The 20,599-nt window shown below is 36.5% G+C and overlaps 3 protein-coding genes across 4 annotated transcripts in view; all 3 read left to right on the top strand.

The window, feature by feature from the left end:
* Positions 1–13,238, top strand: part of LOC107706780 (protein strawberry notch homolog 1-like) — a 17,854-nt gene extending 4,616 nt beyond the window's left edge. Inside the window, 28 exon segments of the mRNA XM_016510595.1 lie at positions 1,418–1,518; positions 1,619–1,715; positions 1,893–2,053; positions 2,214–2,347; positions 2,441–2,531; positions 2,618–2,779; positions 3,644–3,779; positions 3,894–3,999; positions 4,110–4,263; positions 4,370–4,552; positions 4,646–4,743; positions 5,146–5,291; positions 5,462–5,659; positions 6,405–6,587; positions 6,737–6,909; positions 7,017–7,148; positions 7,234–7,369; positions 7,543–7,655; positions 7,740–7,811; positions 7,893–7,992; positions 8,086–8,160; positions 9,348–9,452; positions 9,455–9,528; positions 9,656–9,742; positions 9,830–9,967; positions 10,859–10,935; positions 11,055–11,248; positions 12,103–13,238. Coding sequence (XP_016366081.1) covers positions 1,418–1,518; positions 1,619–1,715; positions 1,893–2,053; positions 2,214–2,347; positions 2,441–2,531; positions 2,618–2,779; positions 3,644–3,779; positions 3,894–3,999; positions 4,110–4,263; positions 4,370–4,552; positions 4,646–4,743; positions 5,146–5,291; positions 5,462–5,659; positions 6,405–6,587; positions 6,737–6,909; positions 7,017–7,148; positions 7,234–7,369; positions 7,543–7,655; positions 7,740–7,811; positions 7,893–7,992; positions 8,086–8,160; positions 9,348–9,452; positions 9,455–9,528; positions 9,656–9,742; positions 9,830–9,967; positions 10,859–10,935; positions 11,055–11,248; positions 12,103–12,245 — 3,569 coding nt within the window. The 3' untranslated portion in view covers positions 12,246–13,238.
* Positions 13,239–13,863: 625 nt separating this feature from the next.
* Positions 13,864–17,147, top strand: LOC107706758 (cyclin-dependent kinase 2-associated protein 1-like). The gene is made up of 4 exons (XM_016510561.1): positions 13,864–14,106; positions 14,713–14,804; positions 15,909–16,035; positions 16,493–17,147. Exons 1-4 carry the CDS (start codon positions 14,052–14,054, stop codon positions 16,558–16,560), a joined length of 342 nt encoding a protein of 113 aa, XP_016366047.1. The 5' UTR covers positions 13,864–14,051; the 3' UTR covers positions 16,561–17,147.
* A 1,093-nt stretch (positions 17,148–18,240) lies between these two features.
* Positions 18,241–20,599, top strand: part of mphosph9 (M-phase phosphoprotein 9) — a 51,744-nt gene continuing 49,385 nt past the window's right edge. The window contains exons 1-2 of one of the 2 annotated variants that reach the window (XM_016510594.1): positions 18,241–18,341; positions 20,069–20,343. In XM_016510594.1, coding sequence (XP_016366080.1) covers positions 20,105–20,343 — 239 coding nt within the window. In that variant the 5' untranslated portion in view covers positions 18,241–18,341; positions 20,069–20,104. Of the gene's footprint in view, positions 18,445–20,068; positions 20,344–20,599 lie in introns of both variants that reach the window. The other variant, XM_016510593.1, reaches the window with a different exon arrangement.

Genomic DNA, 20,599 nt, shown 5'->3' with positions numbered 1-20,599 from the left:
ACGGAAGCAGTTCCGGGCGGATGACGTATGAGGTCGGCTTTGTGCATGCACCACTCAGAAGTGAAGCACGCAGAAGAGAAGGGGCGAGATCAAAACAAAACAACTGTCACTTATTAGAAGTACAAAACGAGGATTTGTAAAGAAGAATGTCGGAGGATTTCGATATCATCCAAGAGGAGACTGGTTTTACTTTGCTAAAGTAAGGAAACTTTGCTTCCTTTGCTCCTGTTAACAAACGTTGGTTTTCACGAGACTCACCGGCGCATGCGCAACGCTGACCTCATACGTCATTAGCCCGGAGCTGCTTCCGTGTACAACTGTTGGGAGCAAGCTACATTAAAGTGATTGTTTTGAATATGGATATTTTCCTTACAAAAACGCATCGATTCGCTACAGGAGGCCTTTGTTCACCCCCCAGAGCCGTGTGAGACACTTTTTTTTCTTTTTTTTTTTTAATGGATGGGTGCTTTTTATTTAACTTTTTTTTTGGACTGATGCATGCAACACCCGCTGAGTGGCATTAAACAGCTTGAAAGATCAAAGACAATTTTGAATATAACTCCGACTGGATTTGTCTGAAAGAAGAAAGTCATATACACTTAGGATGACTTGAGGGTGAGTAATTTATGGGCTAATTTTCATTTTTGGGTGAACTAACCTTTTAAAGCCGTTTAGATGCTCTTAAGAAATAGCAGACCTGTTTTTAGGTTTATAATTTTTAAAGAAACATCGATTTAGGCCATGTTCACAGTGCAGCTAAAGACAGTTGTCAGTGCTTCAAACCAGTGTATCTTATTATAAAAGTATTATTTATATACCAATAGTTTATTATTAGTATTTCAAATAAGCTTTTATGTTTTCAGTTTTTTTTCTTCTAGTAATTTTATGTGCTTTTCTCACTCTTTTTCATTTTTTTTTATTTCCAGTTAGTATTTTTAGTGCACCAAACATTTCTAATTTTCATAAAGTTTTTCATCTAATATTTATTTCAGCTTTTATTTCAATTAACCAAATGTGTTTTTTTTAAATAGCTTTATTTAATGATAACCCTGCTTTAAACCAAACAACTTTTTGACAATTTAATACGGTTTTTAATTTCTAGTATTTATGGTGCACTTAAGAGTTTCCTTGTTAAAAATTTGAGCATTGACTAAAGGCTGTTTTGAGAGACTGCGTGGATGTAATCATGCTGTTTTTTCTTTAATGTCAATGCTCTTCCTTTCAGAAATTATTCTGATCTCCACAAAGATGATGAACAGATCAGGTATGGGTAGGGTTTTAACTGCAGTGCACTGAGTCTGTTTTCACAGGTGCTTTCATGTTGTGGTGGGACTGTATCATTTCCGGCACGCTAATGTGGGTGTGTGAATATTTGTGTCTCATATTTGTGAATATTTTTTGTCTCCGTTTTCTTCAGCGGAATTAAACAATGGCTTGAAAAAGGAAGTGTCCAGCAAAGATGTAGCAAGAATCTGGGTCAATGATGACATGAAAATGCGGAGCTTCTCACCTGTAAATGTAAGCTTATTTATTTGTATTTAAATGTGATGAGATATTCACTGAGGACTTTAGCTGTCATTTAAATTTTTTGGATTGTTTTTTATTTATTTGAATGTAGAAATTGCCAGGAATGAAGGAGGAAGAGGAACCAGAGGAAGAGGAAGAGGAGGAGCTGGGTCATGCGGAGACATATGCGGAATACATGCCGATGAAACGTATGTATAATCATGTTATCAGAGTGCTTAATTTAAGGGTTGTGCACAGCCAGTAATTTCATAGCTGTACATTAGATGTAAAAATACAGAATTATTATTAATATTAGTGCCAACTAAGCAGTTGTTTTCACTCTGTTTTTGGCAAGTTTGTAAAGTTGATCTTATCTCGTCTCTCAGTGAGAATTGGACTGCGGCACCCTGATCCTGTGGTGGAGACCAGCTCTCTGTCAAGTGTCAACCCGCCAGATGTGTGGTACAGACTTTCCATTCCAGAGGAGATTATAGATAGAGGCTGGTTATCTGCCCTACAGCTTGAGGCCATCACGTATGCTGCTCAGGTTTGGGCCTCTTTATATATTCTAACCTTTAAAATGATATTACCACTTAGGAATCAGATTAGTTCATTTATGCAAGTCAAATCATAACATACTATAATTTCTAAAATGGTGTACTGCAGTATTTCAGACCTGTCTCTTTCAATCGTGTCTCTTTGTACAGCAACATGAGACATTCCTACCAAATGGAGACAGAGCAGCGTACTTGATTGGAGACGGGGCCGGCGTTGGAAAGGGTAGAACTATTGCTGGAATCATATATGAAAATTATCTTCTTGGGAGGAAAAGATCCCTCTGGTAATCTCCTGTTTTCTTCCTTTTCAAAGCTGCTTTTTGGTGTGTAAATTGTACCATTATTCATGCCTTTTTTTCCACCACTGGTCTGTACAGGTTTAGTGTCTCAAATGACTTGAAATACGATGCAGAGAGGGACTTGAGAGACATCGGAGCAAAGAACATTCAGGTCTATTCGCTAAACAAGGTACATTAAGTGCTTCTTAGCCAACATGCGAGATGTTTGTGTATTTCGAGTAGAAAATAAAATTTTCTACATTTTCTCTCTTTCAGTTCAAATATGGAAAGATCTCATCGAAACACAATGGGAGTGTGAAAAAAGGTGTGATCTTTGCCACATACTCATCCTTGATTGGAGAGAGCCAGTCTGGGGGAAAGTACAAGACGAGATTCAAACAGTTACTACACTGGTGTGGAGATGACTTTGATGGTGTTGTATCCTTTCAAGTTAAAAGGAAGTAGTAGGAAGAAAGAAAGTCTGATATTGTCAATTTTATAACAAAATTCATACAATAAATGACGTTTTGACGCTCTTTGATGTGGCATTTCACCACTCAGTTCAAGAGGCAGTGTTTCAACTGTGAAAAGACATCAATAAAACAGGTTGTAAACAATGTCATGTAACATTACGTTAAGCCTAGGAAAAACATTCAATGTCCGCAGCTTGTTAGCTTAGAAAAAAAGTGACTCTATAGAGGAGCATTTTGCAAAATATACGCACTAAACTTTTCTTTTTAACTTAAACCTGTTGTCTTAATTACTTTATGACACGTAACTTATATTTAATGTGTTTGTCAATGAATCTCTCATGAAAACAAGTTATTACAGCCACCGTTTATATGTTTATATTTCGGGAGCAAGTTAATATGTCAAAAAGTTAATAAAAATGGCTTTATGGGCAATTTAAATGTTTATATACAACTATTTGGGTTGTATTTGTTGATTTATTAGACAGATGTTATTAATTGATTTTAAAAGAAAACATTTATTTTGGTTTATGGATTTGCAGACTAAATTAAAAGTTTAATTTAGGTTTTGGTTAAAAAAATCAAAAACCTTTCAGTTCGTCACTAGTTGAAAAAAACCCCCCAGAAGTCGATAAATTCACGATTCTCATTTCCACAATTTTGGCACTACATCAATCTGACATCCCTAGAAGAACATTCTGTGCTCTAGAGTGGAAAAACAAGCATGTTTCATTGCATATTGACTGAACCGCAGTAAAGCGCTTAACATGGTGTGATTGTATTCAGCTCTCTAGTAACTATGGTGATTGATTCCCTTGACTGAGTATCTCAGATCATATTTGATGAGTGTCACAAAGCCAAAAATGTTTGCCCTATTGGGTCATCCAAGCCCACAAAGACCGGGCTAGCGGTTTTAGAGCTGCAGAACAAGCTGCCAAAAGCTCGGGTTGTGTACGCAAGTGCTACAGGTATGTGACTGTGGATGTTGTATTTTGGCCAACATGGATGCATTCATGTTTCTTTTCAAATGCATTTATTTCAGTATTTTGCTACTTATACATCTTTTGTTTGATTTTGTGTAGGAGCATCCGAGCCCCGCAATATGGCCTACATGAATCGCCTTGGGATCTGGGGGGAAGGAACTCCTTTTAAGGAATTTACTAATTTTATCCAAGCTGTTGAAAGAAGGTGAGTCGATCATATAAGAGTTTGTGTCCATATGACATTGCTTTTTTTTTGTACCAGCATGCATCCTCTCAATATTGAATGCAACCCTTTTTTTGGTTGGCTTATTTTAGAGGTGTTGGTGCCATGGAGATTGTTGCCATGGATATGAAGCTGAGAGGAATGTACATTGCTCGACAGCTGAGCTTCACAGGCGTGACGTTTAAAATCGAAGAAGTTCCCTTAACGCTGGACTACATCAAGATGTACAACAAATCAGTTCGCTTGGTGCGTAAAATGCCAAAACTAAAACTGAACTGTTTTTTTGCCATTAGTATGTGTGATATTTAGAATCATTTAAATGATCATAGTCATTTATTTTGCAAACCTGCAGTGGGTAAGAGCAAGAGAGAAGTTCCAGCAAGCCGCTAACCTGATGGATGCAGAACAACGGATGAAAAAGTCCATGTGGGGTCAGTTCTGGTCCGCTCACCAGAGGTTCTTCAAGTACCTGTGCATTGCTTCCAAGGTTCGGAGAGTGGTGCAGCTGGCCAGAGAGGAGGTTAAAAATGGAAAGGTTAGATTGGACGTTCTCTTATTACAAAAAAAGCTTCCAGAAAGAAAGAATTGCAGTGATTTTGGTTGTGCTGATCTGTAACCTTCTCTGTAGTGTGTGGTGATTGGTCTTCAATCAACTGGAGAGGCTCGAACCCTTGAGGCCTTGGAGGAGGGAGGAGGCGAGCTCAATGACTTTGTCTCCACTGCAAAGTGAGTGTAATACATTTGCAGGAAATAGTTTTTATATTTTGAAAATTTTGTCCTAAAATGAAAATTTGTTGAAAATGTGCTCTCCCTCTGGCCATCCAAGATTTAGATGAGTTTGTTTGTTCATCTGAACGGATTTGGAGAAATTACAGCAAAAATTCACTGCAGAGCATCCATTGGTGAGCAAGTGGTGTAGTGCTAAATTTCTCCAAATCTGAACAAACTCAAACAAACTCATCATGGATGGCCTGAGGGCGAGTACATTTTCATTTTTAGGTGAACTATTCCTTAAAGAGAAATAATTCCTTTATAAATGCTTTAGTCTGTAGCAGATTATAATAATAGACAAAGTATCATTTTCAATGTTTTTTAACTGAAAATATCTATGCATGATTTTTTTTAAAGGGGTGTACTGCAGTCCCTGGTGGAGAAGCATTTTCCTGCACCAGACAGACAAAAACTCTTCAGTCTTTTAGGCATTGACCTAAGTGTGAAGGAAACACCTTCACCTTCAGAAACCTCCACTGAGCAGAAAGGCAAAAAGCGAAGAGGTACTGTTCACATGCACATGAAAACCACAATAGCGATGCCTTGTTATATTTAGCAGCAGTTTCTACCCTGAAACTATGAGCACATTTCAGTGGAGGAAGTAAAACCACTCTTGGGTTACTCAAATTGAAAATGAAGGCGAGTAATGACAGTTGGTGACTTGTGTTTCCAGGTCCAGAAACAAAGAAGCAAGTCAAGAAGGCTCGTAAATCTGGTGGTCTGTCTGGTACCAGCTCAGATGAGAGCAACTCTGACGATTCAGACAAAGATGTGGAAAGCGACGACAGCTTTAATTCGGTCAGCTCAGGGGAGGAGGATGAAGATGACTTCAACCCCTTTAAGGATGATTCCAGTGAGGATGAGGAAGATGGTGAGAATCTGTAGTAGTTGTTAACATTTGTAAATTATTGCACCCAAGATAGTCAAGCCTCATTTATGTAGCACTTTATACAGTGGACCCTTTTCACAGACTGCGATGACACAAAGTTATTAACATTGTAAATTATAACACTACACTTTGTTATATTACCTTAGCTTTAAATTACAGAAAACTAGTTAACTCTTCTGCACAAGTGTTTGTAATACAACAGCTGAGGGACCGATGGCAAATTTGATATCTTCATCTCTTCTGATCAATGTAATCAATCTCTCCATATTTTTCTCGTCTTTTGTAAAGTCTTAAACATTATTGTGGATTTTTTTTCTCCCCCCACATTGGGGCAAATGGGAATTAAAACATTTTATTTGTTGTAATTTCCATTCACCTCTAGAAGTTTACCCAGCTATGACGGCTTGCACTTCTGAGAACCGTGGAAATGAAAAAAGGGTCCATACAGATTGTTTCAAAGCAGTTTCACGTAAATAACCAGAACATTGTTAATGTTGCAGCTGAAAAGCAGCTCAACAGAAGACGATACTGTCATTATTTAATCAGCGTTGATTCAGTTCTGTTCAATAACTGTCAATGGTGCAAAGTTCAACAGATATAAAATGAATCCAGTTTAGCAATAAGCAGCTCTACAGAAGACAATAGTGTCATTTATTCAGCTTAATTCAGTTCAGTGTTGATACCATAATTAGAAATATTCAAATGCTGCCTATTGTTTGAAACTTAGATCCGTGGCTCATCAGAAAAGACACTAAAAAGAGCAAAGACAAGAGGAACAAGAAGAAGAAGAAGAAAAAGAGCATTGATCCAGACTCTATTCAAAGTGCCTTGTTAGCCTCCGGGCTTGGAACAACCAGACCCACTTTTACAACCCCCACCATCAAACCTTCAAACAACACGGTTGCTGTAGGTATGTGACCAGTGAGCTCTTCACAATGTTTCTAGATGTTTATCACAGATAATTGCAGCTGAAAGTTGTTGATTAAAGCAGTATAATGAAGAAGGTCATTGTCCAGTGAATAATAATACCAATAGTCATACTAAATACTTGTTCTTAAGCCAAAAGTGAGCCAGAGGAGAGCAGCTGTGTGACCAGTCAGGATGCTGTTGAAGATGCCCAGCGGATGAAGAGGGACCTGCTGGAGCAACTGGAGCAGCTGGCAGAGAATCTGCCGCCTAATACGCTCGATGAACTCATTGATGAGCTGGGAGGCCCTGATATTGTTGCAGAGGTTGGTCTGTTTGTAGAGATTATTTTTTAGGGCCGTCAGTTATTGTGTGTACACTGTATTTAATTAAAACAGTGCCATTTTTAATGTGCATGTCTTATGCAATGCAGATGACTGGCCGCAAGGGCAGGGTAGTCAGCAATGATGATGGCACCATTTCCTACGAGTCTCGATCAGAGCTTGACGTTCCAGTTGAAATCTTAAACCTCACGGAGAAGCAGAGGTTCATGGATGGTGATAAGGTATGCTGTTTTGGTTTTACCCACATCTGTGTAATGTTTTGATATTATGAACAGCGTTTAAACAGTTTTGTGTTCACCTTTGTAGAACATTGCAATTATCTCAGAGGCTGCCAGCTCTGGGATTTCACTTCAAGCCGACCGCAGAGTGAAGAACCAGAGGAGGAGGGTGCACATGACATTAGAGCTGCCCTGGAGTGCTGACAGAGCTATTCAGCAGTTTGGTGGGTACATAGTATTTTTTTATTTATTGTATCTTCATTATTATATATTTGTATGTGTATAATACTATAAAAAGTATATTTAGTTCTAAATATTTTGAGTTAAATTAATAGTCTAATTTTATTCATTTATTTGTGTTCTCAGTTCACTAACTCTTTGGATTCTTTGCAAACAGGTCGAACACACCGATCCAACCAGGTCACAGCACCTGAGTATGTGTTTCTCATCTCTGAACTTGCTGGAGAGCAACGATTCGCTTCGATTGTTGCCAAACGACTAGAAAGCCTGGTAAGTCTCTCATGCACATGCTGCATGCTAATGGGGGTCAGTTTTAATTTTGTAAGCCTAATTGTGTTTGTTTTTCTCAAATAGGGGGCGTTAACGCATGGAGACAGAAGGGCCACAGAGACGAGAGATCTCAGCCGATTTAACTTTGACAACAAAGTAAGATTAGATTACACACACCGTCAGTATTAAATAGGGTTGTTGCTAGACAATGTGCTGATGTCTTTTTCTCATCTACAGTACGGCAGAAACGCTCTGGAAATAGTTATGAAGTCTATTGTCAGTCTGGACTCTCCGTTAGTGTCTCCACCTGCTGACTTTGACGGGGATTTCTTTAAAGGTACAGTTGATTGTTTTTAATAATAGGAAAAGTGTCACTTGAAAACCAAAAAATGTAACGGTCTTAATGCTTTGAATTTTCTTTTTTTTTCAGAAATCCGCAATGGTTTAATTGGAGTGGGGCTGATAAATGTGGAGGATAGATCTGGTGTTCTCTTACTGGAAAAAGGTGAGCGATTTTCAATCAATTTTATTCTCAGCTTTTCTTTTCACATAATAATGTTCAGGGTACCTGCTGGTTTTTGAGAAGTCTTCAAATTTCTTAAATTCAGTTTGATCAAATTTAAGGCCATAGGAAGTCTTAAAGGATTAGTTCACTTCCAGAATAAAAATTTCCTGATCATTTACTCACCCCCATGTCATCCAAGATGTTCATGTCTTTCTGTCTTCAGTCGCAAAGAAATTAAGGTTTTTGCGGAAAACATTCCAGGATTTTTCTCCATATAATGGACTTCAATGGGTTGAGGGTCCAAATTGCAGTTTCAGTGCAGCTTCAAATGGCTCTACACGATCTCAGCTGAGGAATAAGGGTCTTATCTAGCAAAACGATCTGTCATTTTCTAAAAAAAAATGAAAATGTATATACTTTTTAACCACAAATGCACGTCTCCAGTAATCGGGCACTGTTTGACAGGCTTTTAAGTGTGCGTGCGCTTCAGGTGTACACGCTGAGAAAAAGCGTGTCACAACGAAATGTTTAAATGAAAAGTTTAACCGGCAAGGTTTTAAAGCACATGCAAATAATGTACTTTTGTGATTGTGAATAAGTTCAGTGTCCCGTGAGTGGAACTCTTCTGCTGAGTTAACATTTGATGTGAATGTATGTCACGTTGTACAGTATATTGAGACGGAGACACCAGAACTGCAACTGATAGAATGTGCGCTGTAGCACGATACTACGATATTTCTTTAAAAGCAGATCGTGGAGACATTTTAATTATCCACGATCATAAATCGTGTTATCGCACATCCCTAGGTATAACAAAAGGTTTAATTATCATTTTAAGGTCTAATTTTGGCCTAATGTGATTATTAAACTTCAAAAAGTGATGAATGGCTGCCCTGTCACAGGAAGGAAAGACTAAATACACATTAATTCATTATACAGGTTTTACTAGAATTGGCTCAATACATTATAAACATTGGTGTTGTATGAGCAAATTCTAATATCAGTTGATCTCTAATTCACAAGTATTTATGTATTAGTACATAATGTTTCAAAATATATGAAAATATTGAGTAAAACATGTCAAGTATTTTAAACTTTCAATTGAATATGTGCCCCAGCCTATTTGCCAAATGTTTTAATTTTCTCATGCCACATAACTTTTTTTTAAAATTTTTTTTTTTTTATAGACTACAACAACATTGGGAAGTTCTTGAACAGAATTCTTGGTATGGAGGTCCATCAACAAAATGCTCTCTTTCAGTATTTCTCCGACACTTTGAACGCTGTCATTCAAAAGTGAAGAAAGTTGATGTAAAGAAATTCTTGACACCAGGATATTCCACCTCAGGGCATGTGGAGCTCTATACAGTATGTATATCCATACTGAGAAAATAAAATCGGTGTCCATGTTTATGAGCACCATTGTGATTTACATTATTAGTGTTAATGTCATAATTGGTTAATGGCTAAAAAGAAGTTGTTTCTGTGTGTTCAGGTGAGTGTGGAACGGGGAATGTCATGGGAGGATGCCACCCACGTCTGGGCCGACCAGAATGGACCGGATGATGGCTTTTACGTACAGGTGAACAAGCTTTTTGTTTCCCCTTTCTGCACTCTACTTCCAATTCATTCAACGACTGAAACTAACAGCATTCTGTTTCATCTCAAGGTGCGGAATAACAAGAAAATCTCCATCCTGGTAAAGGAGGTCAATCCCAGAAAGAGACTCTTTATGGTGTACAGACCAAATATAGGAAAGCAAGTTAAACTGGAGACCTATGCAGACATCAAGAAGAGAAGTAAAAAGGTATTACATTACTGCAGTTTTATTAATGTTTTTGGTTTATCATTGGGGTCAACTTATAAATTTACCAGCCATTAATCTTTTTAATCAGCCGTATATATGTATTTTGCATTAGTTGTCAGTAATTTTATAGACAAACCACACTGGTTATTTAGGGTAAAATATCCAGGTTTTGCCTTTGTTTTCATAATTGCTGAAGGTAATGACTGAAGAATAGTTTGACCAATAGTGTGTAGACATTGTACATAATCTACCAATTGTGCTGTGGATCTACAGAGAACGCTGTAGCAATGCAGTTAATTGTACATATAATGCATGAGTACCTCAGAAAGACCTTCAATATGAAAACAGACAAAACCCAAATATTTTAGGCATTGTAGAAATCCTGACCAGGACATGTCCGGGAAAAAAAGAAGACGTATGGCCACGCTAGTTATTGTGGCATTTGATACAAGCAGCTTGTTCTAGCTAGTCTCAAGGTGAAACGGCACCTTAAAAATATCCCAAAATCAAAACATGCTTTTATGTCAGCTACTTTGAGATTCAGACATTGGCTCAATGTGCTGTGTGAGAGCGGCAGTTTTACTCCAATTACAGACTCCTCTACAGCAATCATGATCACAACATCATAAATTTGATCTTCAAATGTTTTACACCAGCATTGCATTTGCCACGTGACATTCAGGCTTCATAGCTGCATGTCTGAAGTCCTAAAAACGTCTGTATCGCTATAACGAGGGTATGCAGTTTAAACCAATTATGTCAACATTCAGAATCAAAAATTTGCCGTCTCATTTGGTGAATGTTAATTCTAGATCCTGCTGGCATCCTGCACACTCTTTCATGTAATTTCTTCAGCTCGTACAGTCTCTAATTCTTCTCATCTCAAAATAGGTCCTCTCTGATGATGCCAAGCAGCACTGGATTGATCAGTACAACTCCTCGGCTAACGTCTGCTCGCACGCGTACTGGTAGGTGCTTCTTTTAAGTCATTTCAGAAGTGAAAATAGAAACAAACATGCAGTTTCACTTTTGATTTGCACATTGTAAAGTCTGAAAATGTTGTCATGAGGAACACTCTTTTTGACAGGCGAGGGAACTGTAAGAAAGTGTCGGTGGGGCTACAGTGTGAGATCGGCCTGCGGTGCAGGATGTACTACGTCCTCTGTGGCTCCGTCCTCAGTGTGTGGACCAAAGTGGAGGGCGTACTGGCTTCAGTCAGCGGAGCCAACGTGAAGATTCAGATTGTACGTTTGAGAACAGAGGACGGGCAGAGAATTGTTGGTATGTTGTCAAACAGATACAAATAGAGACAAATATATTATTATTGAACAGTAGAGTGTACTTCTCAAAGTAAAAACAAACTTATTAACTATAAAGAATTGGCCATTTTTTTCCCCTCCATGTTATAATTTTAGTTGTAAACCACTGTTGTGCAGCACTGTTTGCCAAAAAAAGGACTTTTTCATTTTCATTTGATTTAAAATTTTAAAGGATTAATTAAATTGTTAATGTTTTATGCCTTCATTTGATTACAACCATTTAAATAATACATTTGTATTTGTATTAAATCATAAATCCAGAAAAATGAAAATGCACAACAGTTTTTTTTCCAGAATGTTAAAGTTTTAAAGTTTCAGTTGATTTGGACATGCTTTTTGTGATTATTAAAATTTAACTAAAAAACTTATTAACTATAAAGAATTGGCCATTTTTTTCCCCTCCATGTTATAATTTTAGTTGTAAACCACTGTTGTGCAGCACTGTTTGCCAAAAAAAGGACTTTTTCATTTTCATTTGATTTAAAATTTTAAAGGATTAATTAAATTGTTAATGTTTTATGCCTTCATTTGATTACAACCATTTAAATAATACATTTGTATTTGTATTAAATCATAAATCCAGAAAAATGAAAATGCACAACAGTTTTTTTCCAGAATGTTAAAGTTTTAAAGTTTCAGTTGATTTGGACATGCTTTTTGTGATTTATTAAAATTTAACTAAACCATTAAAATGGAATCCAGATGAATTAAAACTGAAGACCGAGAACTTTGGAAAAATAAAACGGAATTAAAAAATAACTTGAATCCATATGGATATAATAAATTGCAGAAACTCGTTTTCTTTTTTCTTCTCAGGTCTGATCATTCCTGCCAACTGCGTGTCGCCCCTGATCAACATCCTGTCGTCATCGGATCAGTCTCAGCAGCTGGCTGTGCAGCAGCAGCAAATGTGGCAGCAACTCCATCCGCAGAGCATCAGCCACACCGTCAACACATAGCGTGACACGAACACCCCTCACTTTCGGGCAGATGCAGGCATCGTAAGCCAGCCAGCCACCCTTCCTCTCCCGGCACGCCGTGAGGAAGACAGTGCTTGTGTCGTATTTAATATTTCAGGGTTCGTGTCCAAAGAGGACTCATTGCCAAAGCAGCTAAAGAATCAGAGCTCTGTGCGTCAGGAAACAGCACTGAGAGGGGAGAAACTGGACGATATTTGGTCAGTCTGTTGCCTTTTCACAACCTCCAGTCTGCTAAATCATGGCCTGTGCTTTCCATCGACATGAGTGGCTTTATGAAGTCACATACACTACTTTGTACACAGGACAGCGCTCAGGGTTACTCACAATCTATTTTCTTTTCCATTTCTATTTTTTCGTCTCGCACGGCCTCCATCTGTCCCCACCTTCAGCCTTCTGACCCAGCATGTCTTGGGCATGACGCTGCTTGTTTACCACTTAATACAGAACCTGATTTAAAAGCAGGAATGCGCTGGCTTAACGATGGGTGTAAGAGGTGCAAACCCAACCCTAAAGACTTTATCGAGACGTTGCATGGTTTGACGAACCCTTTGGATTTTTAGTTTACGGAAGCGGGTCAGCAGGTTTTCACTGCTTTCCAGCGTTTCAGTTTGAGTGTGATTTGTAAACTGGAGTGTCCTCTACAAAAGGCCACATCAATCAATACTTTTGCTCAATTTTTCTATTTCTTGCTTTTAATAATTTGCCGTCACTCTTGTTATTGGGGACAAAGAGCTCCCGAACCTCATTTCTGCTGTAAATGCTGGACTTTGACACACGCTCGGTCTCTCTACTATATCTCGATGTATAGTTGCATATCTCAAATGTCATGTTTTTGCTGAATTGTAGATTGTCATTCATCCTTGCACGAGTTGCACTACTGATGGATCTGTTGTACAAAGAATCTATGGAAAAATTTAACTGACTGCAAGATCTCTACTCTTGCATTTGACCAATAAATCTTGTGGATTACCTGGATTTCAAAATGTCTTCACTTCAAGGAACCACTTTTTTCTATTCATAATGTGTATTTAACTTTATTTTTCAGCGTGGTACGGTTTGAACAAGAAGGAAACTGTAGTAGGTACACCTGAAGTCTTTTATTTTCAGTATTTGGTGCATTTCGAAGTAAAAGTATAAATAATTCTCAAAGTCGGATGAGTTTCATAAAATAACATTTATTTCAGTGTACAGATTATTTCAGTATAAATTATGTACAAAGCTTTAAAATAATAATCCACCTTAAATCTAATTAAACATGATTTGTTCTCGACTCAACTCTTTTGGAATCTTATCATCTTAGCTTGATTTAAATATTTAGTTCCAAAATTGCAAATGTTACATCTTGGAAAAATTTAAATAAAAAAATGAATCCGATTATGTTTCATTGCAAAAAAAATATTTTTCTTTTTCTTTCCAACTTTTTTTTTTTTTTTGAAGTAAAAGTGTATTTTTCTAAAAAGAAAAGAAAAAAACCTTACAAGTAAAATCTATTAAAAAGATTTAAATCCTCGTGATAACTAGCAGTATTTATTTTTTTTAATTAATGATTTTGTAACTTCTCCAGTTGTCACTGTGATGATGGACAACGCTGGTTATTTTTTTTTATTAATTCGGTGTTAATTGTCTGAGTTCTTTGTGATGATGATGGACAGCAGTGTGGGTGTCATGAGGAGTGACGCGGCCATATTTGCCGGTGCTCCGCTGTAAACAAAAAGTGTCTGTGAGACGGACGCTCCGCTGATTTTAGGGACAATTTTATTTCTCTCATTTATTATCTCTTCAGGTATGTCTTACAAACCCAATCTCCACCAACACCTTCCGGGAACTTCTGGGAACCAAGGTATGCCGAAAAAGCGTGGAAAACTCTTCGTCTTGAGTGCATTTGGTCGAATGCAAGAATTAGCGTGAGAAAGAATACCTGGGGAAAAGCCGTGTGTAGTTTTTGTCCAGTCTGATCGCTACAGGGTCAGATCCTTCACATCCGCCATTATTACTAGTGCAAAAAACGCATTCCTCGCCTTCGCTAGGGCTAAATATCGGCGTGAGGTACATGTTCGGGTTCTTCCCGAAGGGTCCGCGTCGCGCCGTGGCCGGATGGGTTTGCGTGGAGGCCGCTAGATTGTGATAAAAATGAATCCTTTTAGCGGCTAAGATCAAGCCCGTGCCGTTTCCTCCATGATTGTCTCTCGGGCTGTTGATTGATCGGATTCAGACGTGCAGTTTTTTTATTGCTCTTTGGGGACACCTAGTGGCCGATGGTGGTATTGCATAGAACGAAGGCCGGGGCTAGTTGTCACAATGGTTATATCACAGTTACTGCGAGGCTTTGAGACAAAAGATCAGTTACACAAATGCACGTCTATCTTGAAATAATGTCATATGTGTTTATGTAAATTATAAGTTGTTGTTTCGTACAGTTAATGATGTGTTTTGTTGTTTTAACAAGGAAACATTCCCTCTCCATCTTCCATGGTAACAATACATTCATACAAGCCGATGCTAAATGACTTTGGGCCGCCTTCGTTGGGATTCCTACAGGTAGGTTTCATGTTCCTATAACACTAAAACAAAAAATTGTTACTTGAAATTAAATATAAAAATACCTTAAACATATTTTATTTCAGCTTGTTGCCAAGGCAAAGTTTCTCGTTTTCATTTAGATTAACTTGATGTACTAAAATAACAAAAACTAAAACTGAAATAAAGACTATCTAATAAACCCCCAAAAATGCACAACGAAATGACTAAAACTTTAAATTACCATGAAAACAGAAAATATTAAAAGTAAAAATTAACATTTAAAATATTAAGTTATTTTAATGGAAGTTATATTTATTTAAAATGAAAACAAAAACTATATAGACATAAAAAAAAAAAACTAATAAAAATAAAGAAACAAAATACTAAAACTTAAACTAAAATTAAAATGAAAACAGAAAACATTAAAAGTAAAAACACTCAACATTAATTAAAACTCTTCATTTAGTCTAACTTGATGTGAAAAAATAACAAAAACTAAAATTGAAATAAAAACTATAAAGACATTTAGAAAAAGCAAACTGATAAAAATGACTGTTACTAAAACTTTAGCTAAAATAAGAATGAAAACGGAAAATATAAAAGTAAAAACAAATTCAAAATATTAATTAAAAAAATTACATTGTTTAACTTGATATACTAAAATAACTAAAACTATATAAAAACTACATAGACTTATTAAATGACAAAAACACAACAAAATTACTAAAACCTTAACTAAAATTAAAAATTAAATGGAAAACAAAAGTAAAAACGAATTCAAAAATATGAATAAAACTATATTCGTTTAGTTTAACTTGATGTACTAAAACAACAAAACCTAAAATATAAATAAAAAACTATAGACATATAAAAAAAAAATAATAATAATAAAAATGAGAAAAATACAACAAAATTACAAAACTAAGTAAATTTAAAATGAAAATGGAAACTATTAAAAGTAAAAACTAATTCGAAATATTAATAAAAGCTATAATAGTCTCTGATACTAAAATAACAGGTTTGATACTCTTAATTTTTTACACTTTAAAACCCATTCTATCCTAACAAAAAGTTTATTAAAAATGTTTCTCTGTCTCACGCTCTCTCTTATATCATGTTTAGGGTCCAAATGGGAACCAAGTACCTCAGAGTAAATATGCTGAACTCCTCGCCATCATTGAAGAACTTGGGAAAGAAATAAGGCCAACATATGCAGGGAGTAAAAGTGCCATGGAGCGACTTAAAAGAGGTTTGTGGACATGATCAAAGACAAAATATATAAATCTGCTTCTTAATATCATTGTTTAATCAAATGCACTCATGGGGAAGTCGTGGCCTAACGGTTAGAGAGTCGGACTCGTACCCCAAAGGTTGCGGGTTCGAGTCTCGTACAGGCAGGGATTGTGGCTGGGGGGAGTGAATGTACAGCGCTCTCTCCCACCTTCAATACCACGACTGAGGTGCCCTTGAGCAAGGCACCGAACCCCCAACTGCTCCCCGGGCGCCACAGCATAAATGGCTGCCCACTGCTCCGGGTGTGTGTTCACAGTGTGTGTGTGTTCACTGCTGTGTGTGTGCACTTTGGATGGGTTAAATGCAGAGCACTAATTCCAAGTATGGGTCACATGTCATGTCACTTTCACTTAAACTCAAATATTGTGTCATGGAAACTGATTTTTTTTAATGGTTTTTGTGTTTTTTTGTAGGGATCATTCATGCCAGAGGGCTTGTTCGGGAGTGTCTGGCAGAGACAGAGAGAAACGCCAGATCCTAGCGCCTCCTTCACTATTCTCTCCATACGGCTGAAAGAACTGTGTCACACGGGAATCATGCATGCCTGTCCTTTGAGGGGATAAAACAATCAAAAAATGGAGCAGTTATGTTACGAGTTTTGCTTTTCATCTGCGGTTTGGAGGGAATAAGGCACCATTCAGAGAATATATCTTCTGATTTACAAATGCAAGAGATCCGGAACTGTTGCCATTTGAGGGTTTTTATATATTTCATTTTCTTTGACCACATAGTATCTTTAAGAACAAATGAGCAAAAATGCATGCAACCGGATGAAAGGTCCCACATTAGAATCTGCATGGCTTTTACAGGTTAGACTAGGTTTGTGCTTTTAGAAATAGGTCTCAGGATAAGGTATAAAGTATTTTTTTCTTTGGACGCACTAATGGATAGGCGAGTTTTCTTTTAATCTGGGAGATACTGAAAAGTATTATAGTGATGCCATTACTTTCGTCTTTAATTGTATTTATTACCTTGTGTAATACAATGTATTTTCATGTAAAGACAAAAAAGGTCACTCTTTGGAATTTTGTATATCTGTCAATAAATATGACATTCATTGTGTATGAAGCACTTTTGTTTATTGTATCGCAATATTGATATCCTTACATGAATTTACCACAGTAACAATATTTTCCACCAGAAAATCAGACTTGTACAGTCATTGTTAATACAGTAAAACTGGTGACCTGGTTTGATGAGCCATCAAAATGAAACACAAAATAAATACATACATAAAAAGATTCTTATATTTTTGAAGAAACCATTTTTATTCTTTATGAAACGGTGATTACCATGTTAATTATTTAAGGCTATATTGTGTAATAATAGCTTTGCATGTTTTAAAATAATGCCAGAATATAGTACATAACCGCAAATTAACTAATTGACTTTTGTAAATTGCTTATTGCCTTGTGAATTCACTTTTAACCCCAAGTAAAAAAAAAAGAAGAAATTATAAGATTTATATTTATAACAATTATAATTTTAAGAAGATTAAGCATGTTTTAGGTCCACAGGAAATGGTTTTACTAAATTCACAGTATTGTAATGTATGGTGTAGTTTCTGAGTGTTTTAAAAAAAAATTATAATCATTCTCAAAAAGTGATTTTCATGAATGCAATAATGCAGTAATTTATATTGTATTAGTGCAATACAAAATCATACATATTACTATATTGTTTAATGTTTTTTTTTTACATTATGCTAATGGAATTTTTGGGTTAAAAAATAATACTTATTACATTTGGTCCCCAAATACTTAATTTATTTTAAGGAAAATATATCTTTCATTATTTTTTTTTCGTTTTTTTTTTTTCATTTACATTTTCATCTTTCATTTATTTCTTTTAATTTATTTCTAAAACTGAAATACAACCCAGGCATTTCCTTTTATTATTATTATTATTATTAACTTTTTTTATTCATGTTTTTTTTCCCCTAAAAATATCTCATCGACTTCGTGCACACAAGCCGACTGCGGCGGGGTTACAGTAAAGAGAGCCAATCAGAACCACTGGTGTGCCTTTAAAATGCGCAGAATCCTGAGAAGGAACCAATCACAGAGCCTTAAGTGACGTTGACTATTTGCGCTGGCCAATCAAGTGACGCCTTTCGAACTCATTCGACCAATGGCGTTTCGCGGCGCAGTGTGTCGTCGCTGGTTAGAACGCTAGAAGGTTGAGCGAGAAGCGGTCAGTGACAGATGAAGAGACAGAGAGAGCTATCAAAATGGGAGAACAAGCGGGGATAAAAAGTAACAAGTAAGTGACACGGTACTTGGGAGTTACTGTGACGGTAAATGTGTTTGGAGGCTCGCGGGATGCAGCTGCAGAGGTGATGCGCGGCTGCTCGAGCGAACAGGAAGCGCCATAGTGAGTCTGTGTGTTTCGCTGCATGTCCACATCTATGAGCTGCTTGACATCTTTCAGAATAGCTGTGCGATAAATCACACCAGCGGCGGAGTCTGTAGGTTGCCATATTAGCTTTGTGTTGTTTATTGATCTGACGACTTAATGTGTGTGCTTCTGGCTTTGTCTGCTCTTATAACTTGCTGTTGATCTCCATCCAAGTTCATAGCAATGAATGACATTTGTTGTGAGCAGTGTTGGGAAGTAACTAGTTAACGTTACATGTAACGGAATTAAGGAATTTAATTACAAAATAAATGTAACTGTAATCTGTTACAGTTACTTATGAAAATGTTAAAGATTACAAAGATCACACACATACAAATTTGGTTAATTTCTTTCCCAAATTGCATTGACTGCTTTAAAATATGAGACTAATGTTTCAGGACACAGAATAGGATACATGCTTATCTGATAACTGTTTTATTTATTATTTGGGTTTGTGTATATGCTTTATTGTTAGATACCAGTGTTTGCTGTTATAGCTGTGCAAAGATTTGATTTCAAAAATAGTATCATAACTATTAAACAATATCTTATTATTATTTTAAATCCGTATTTAACCTCAGAACGATCTCAAAGTAAAAAGAGGTGATTAAGTCTGATTTTGTGGTGGCTGTGCTTTAAAATTAATTAAATTATTATAATCTTAATTCAAGTGAAGAAGGATTTTGAAAGTCTGACAGTTATCGGTGTTGAGCACTACTGTAATGTTAACCCTGCCTGCTTTAAATGTTTCAAAATGATCAACAGTTGAAAACTTAAAAAAATTAGTTGAAAAATTAGTTTGAAATGTAGAAAAGCAATCAAAAAGTAATCAAATGTAATCAGTTACATTACTTTAATAAAGTAACTTAAATAGTTACACTACTTATTACATTTTAAATAGGGTAACTTGTAATCAGTAACAACATAAAGACAGTATATTTTTAATATTTATTTAATGGCATCATTTTTTATGACTGAAGGCGAGTATCACTGATACAATACTACTGATGTCTCTATGAAACAGTTTTTTTTCTTTCTAATATTGAACCATTGACTATAGCCATTCAACATTACAGTATAATCGAGAGCTATCAATTTGAACATTTATTAGATTTAAAAAAAATAACAACTTATAATTTAAGTGAACTTGAAACAATCTTCACATAAAGCCATTATAATAAATTTCATATTTACCTGTGCCCTTCTGCAAGTAAGAAATATACAGAAATTGAATAAAGTTATCAAACACTAAATTCTAAATTAAATATAGATGAATCCTTACAGCTACAAAAGTTATTGATTTCCTCTAGTATTTTTAATAATTACCCATATGGTTTTTTTTTTTTGCAATTGACTTCTTTAATATGAGCTCAAAAACATATGCATAGGTAAAAAATTCTGAACGTAAATATTGATTTAATTTTCTTGGATAGGTGGCTTATTGGTTACAAATCTGGTTTGGTAATTGAAATGATGCAGGTTTGAGCCCTAGTTGCTTTGGATAAGTGTTTACTTTTATGAAATATTTGTTGGTTTGTTGTAGATCCTGTTACACTGTGTTGTCCTCTGCTTTTCTTCATTATTTTAAACAGCGCTCACACGCGGTCTCTCTCCACGGCTGTTTAAGCATGTCCACAGATGACAGCATCTCTGAGGACGTGTCCAGCTCTGTGGCCTTGAGCCACGATCAGATCAGTGCCAATGGCGGGAAGGAGAGCGAGGCGTCCATCGTCTCCTCTGAGGACACCGTATCGGGTCTCCCCGAAGAGGAGCGCTCCGCCTCCCGCCCCGAGGGCTTCCTTCAGACCACAGAAGGGGAAAACGGACCCTCCACCACACCAGCATGCAACATTACTAACAAAATAAGGTCTGTTTTCTCATGTGATATCTCATGTGTCTTCACAAAGAGGCTGTCAATAAGCTGGTTTAAAGGGGTCATATGATGCTATTTCAAGTTTTCCTTTCTCTTTGGAGTGTTACAAGCTCTTGGTGCATAAAGCAGATCTGTAAAGTTGCAAAGACTAAAGTCTCAAATCCAAAGAGATATTCTTTATAAAAGTTAAGAGTCAACCACACCTACCTAAAACGGCTCGTTCTAACACGCCCCCACATATCTACGTCAC

Source organism: Sinocyclocheilus rhinocerous, unplaced genomic scaffold (genome assembly GCF_001515625.1).
Source record: "Sinocyclocheilus rhinocerous isolate Xijiao unplaced genomic scaffold, SAMN03320098_v1.1 scaffold864, whole genome shotgun sequence".
NCBI classification, from domain to species: Eukaryota; Metazoa; Chordata; class Actinopteri; order Cypriniformes; family Cyprinidae; genus Sinocyclocheilus; species Sinocyclocheilus rhinocerous.
This window is presented reverse-complemented; position numbering and strand designations above follow the sequence as displayed.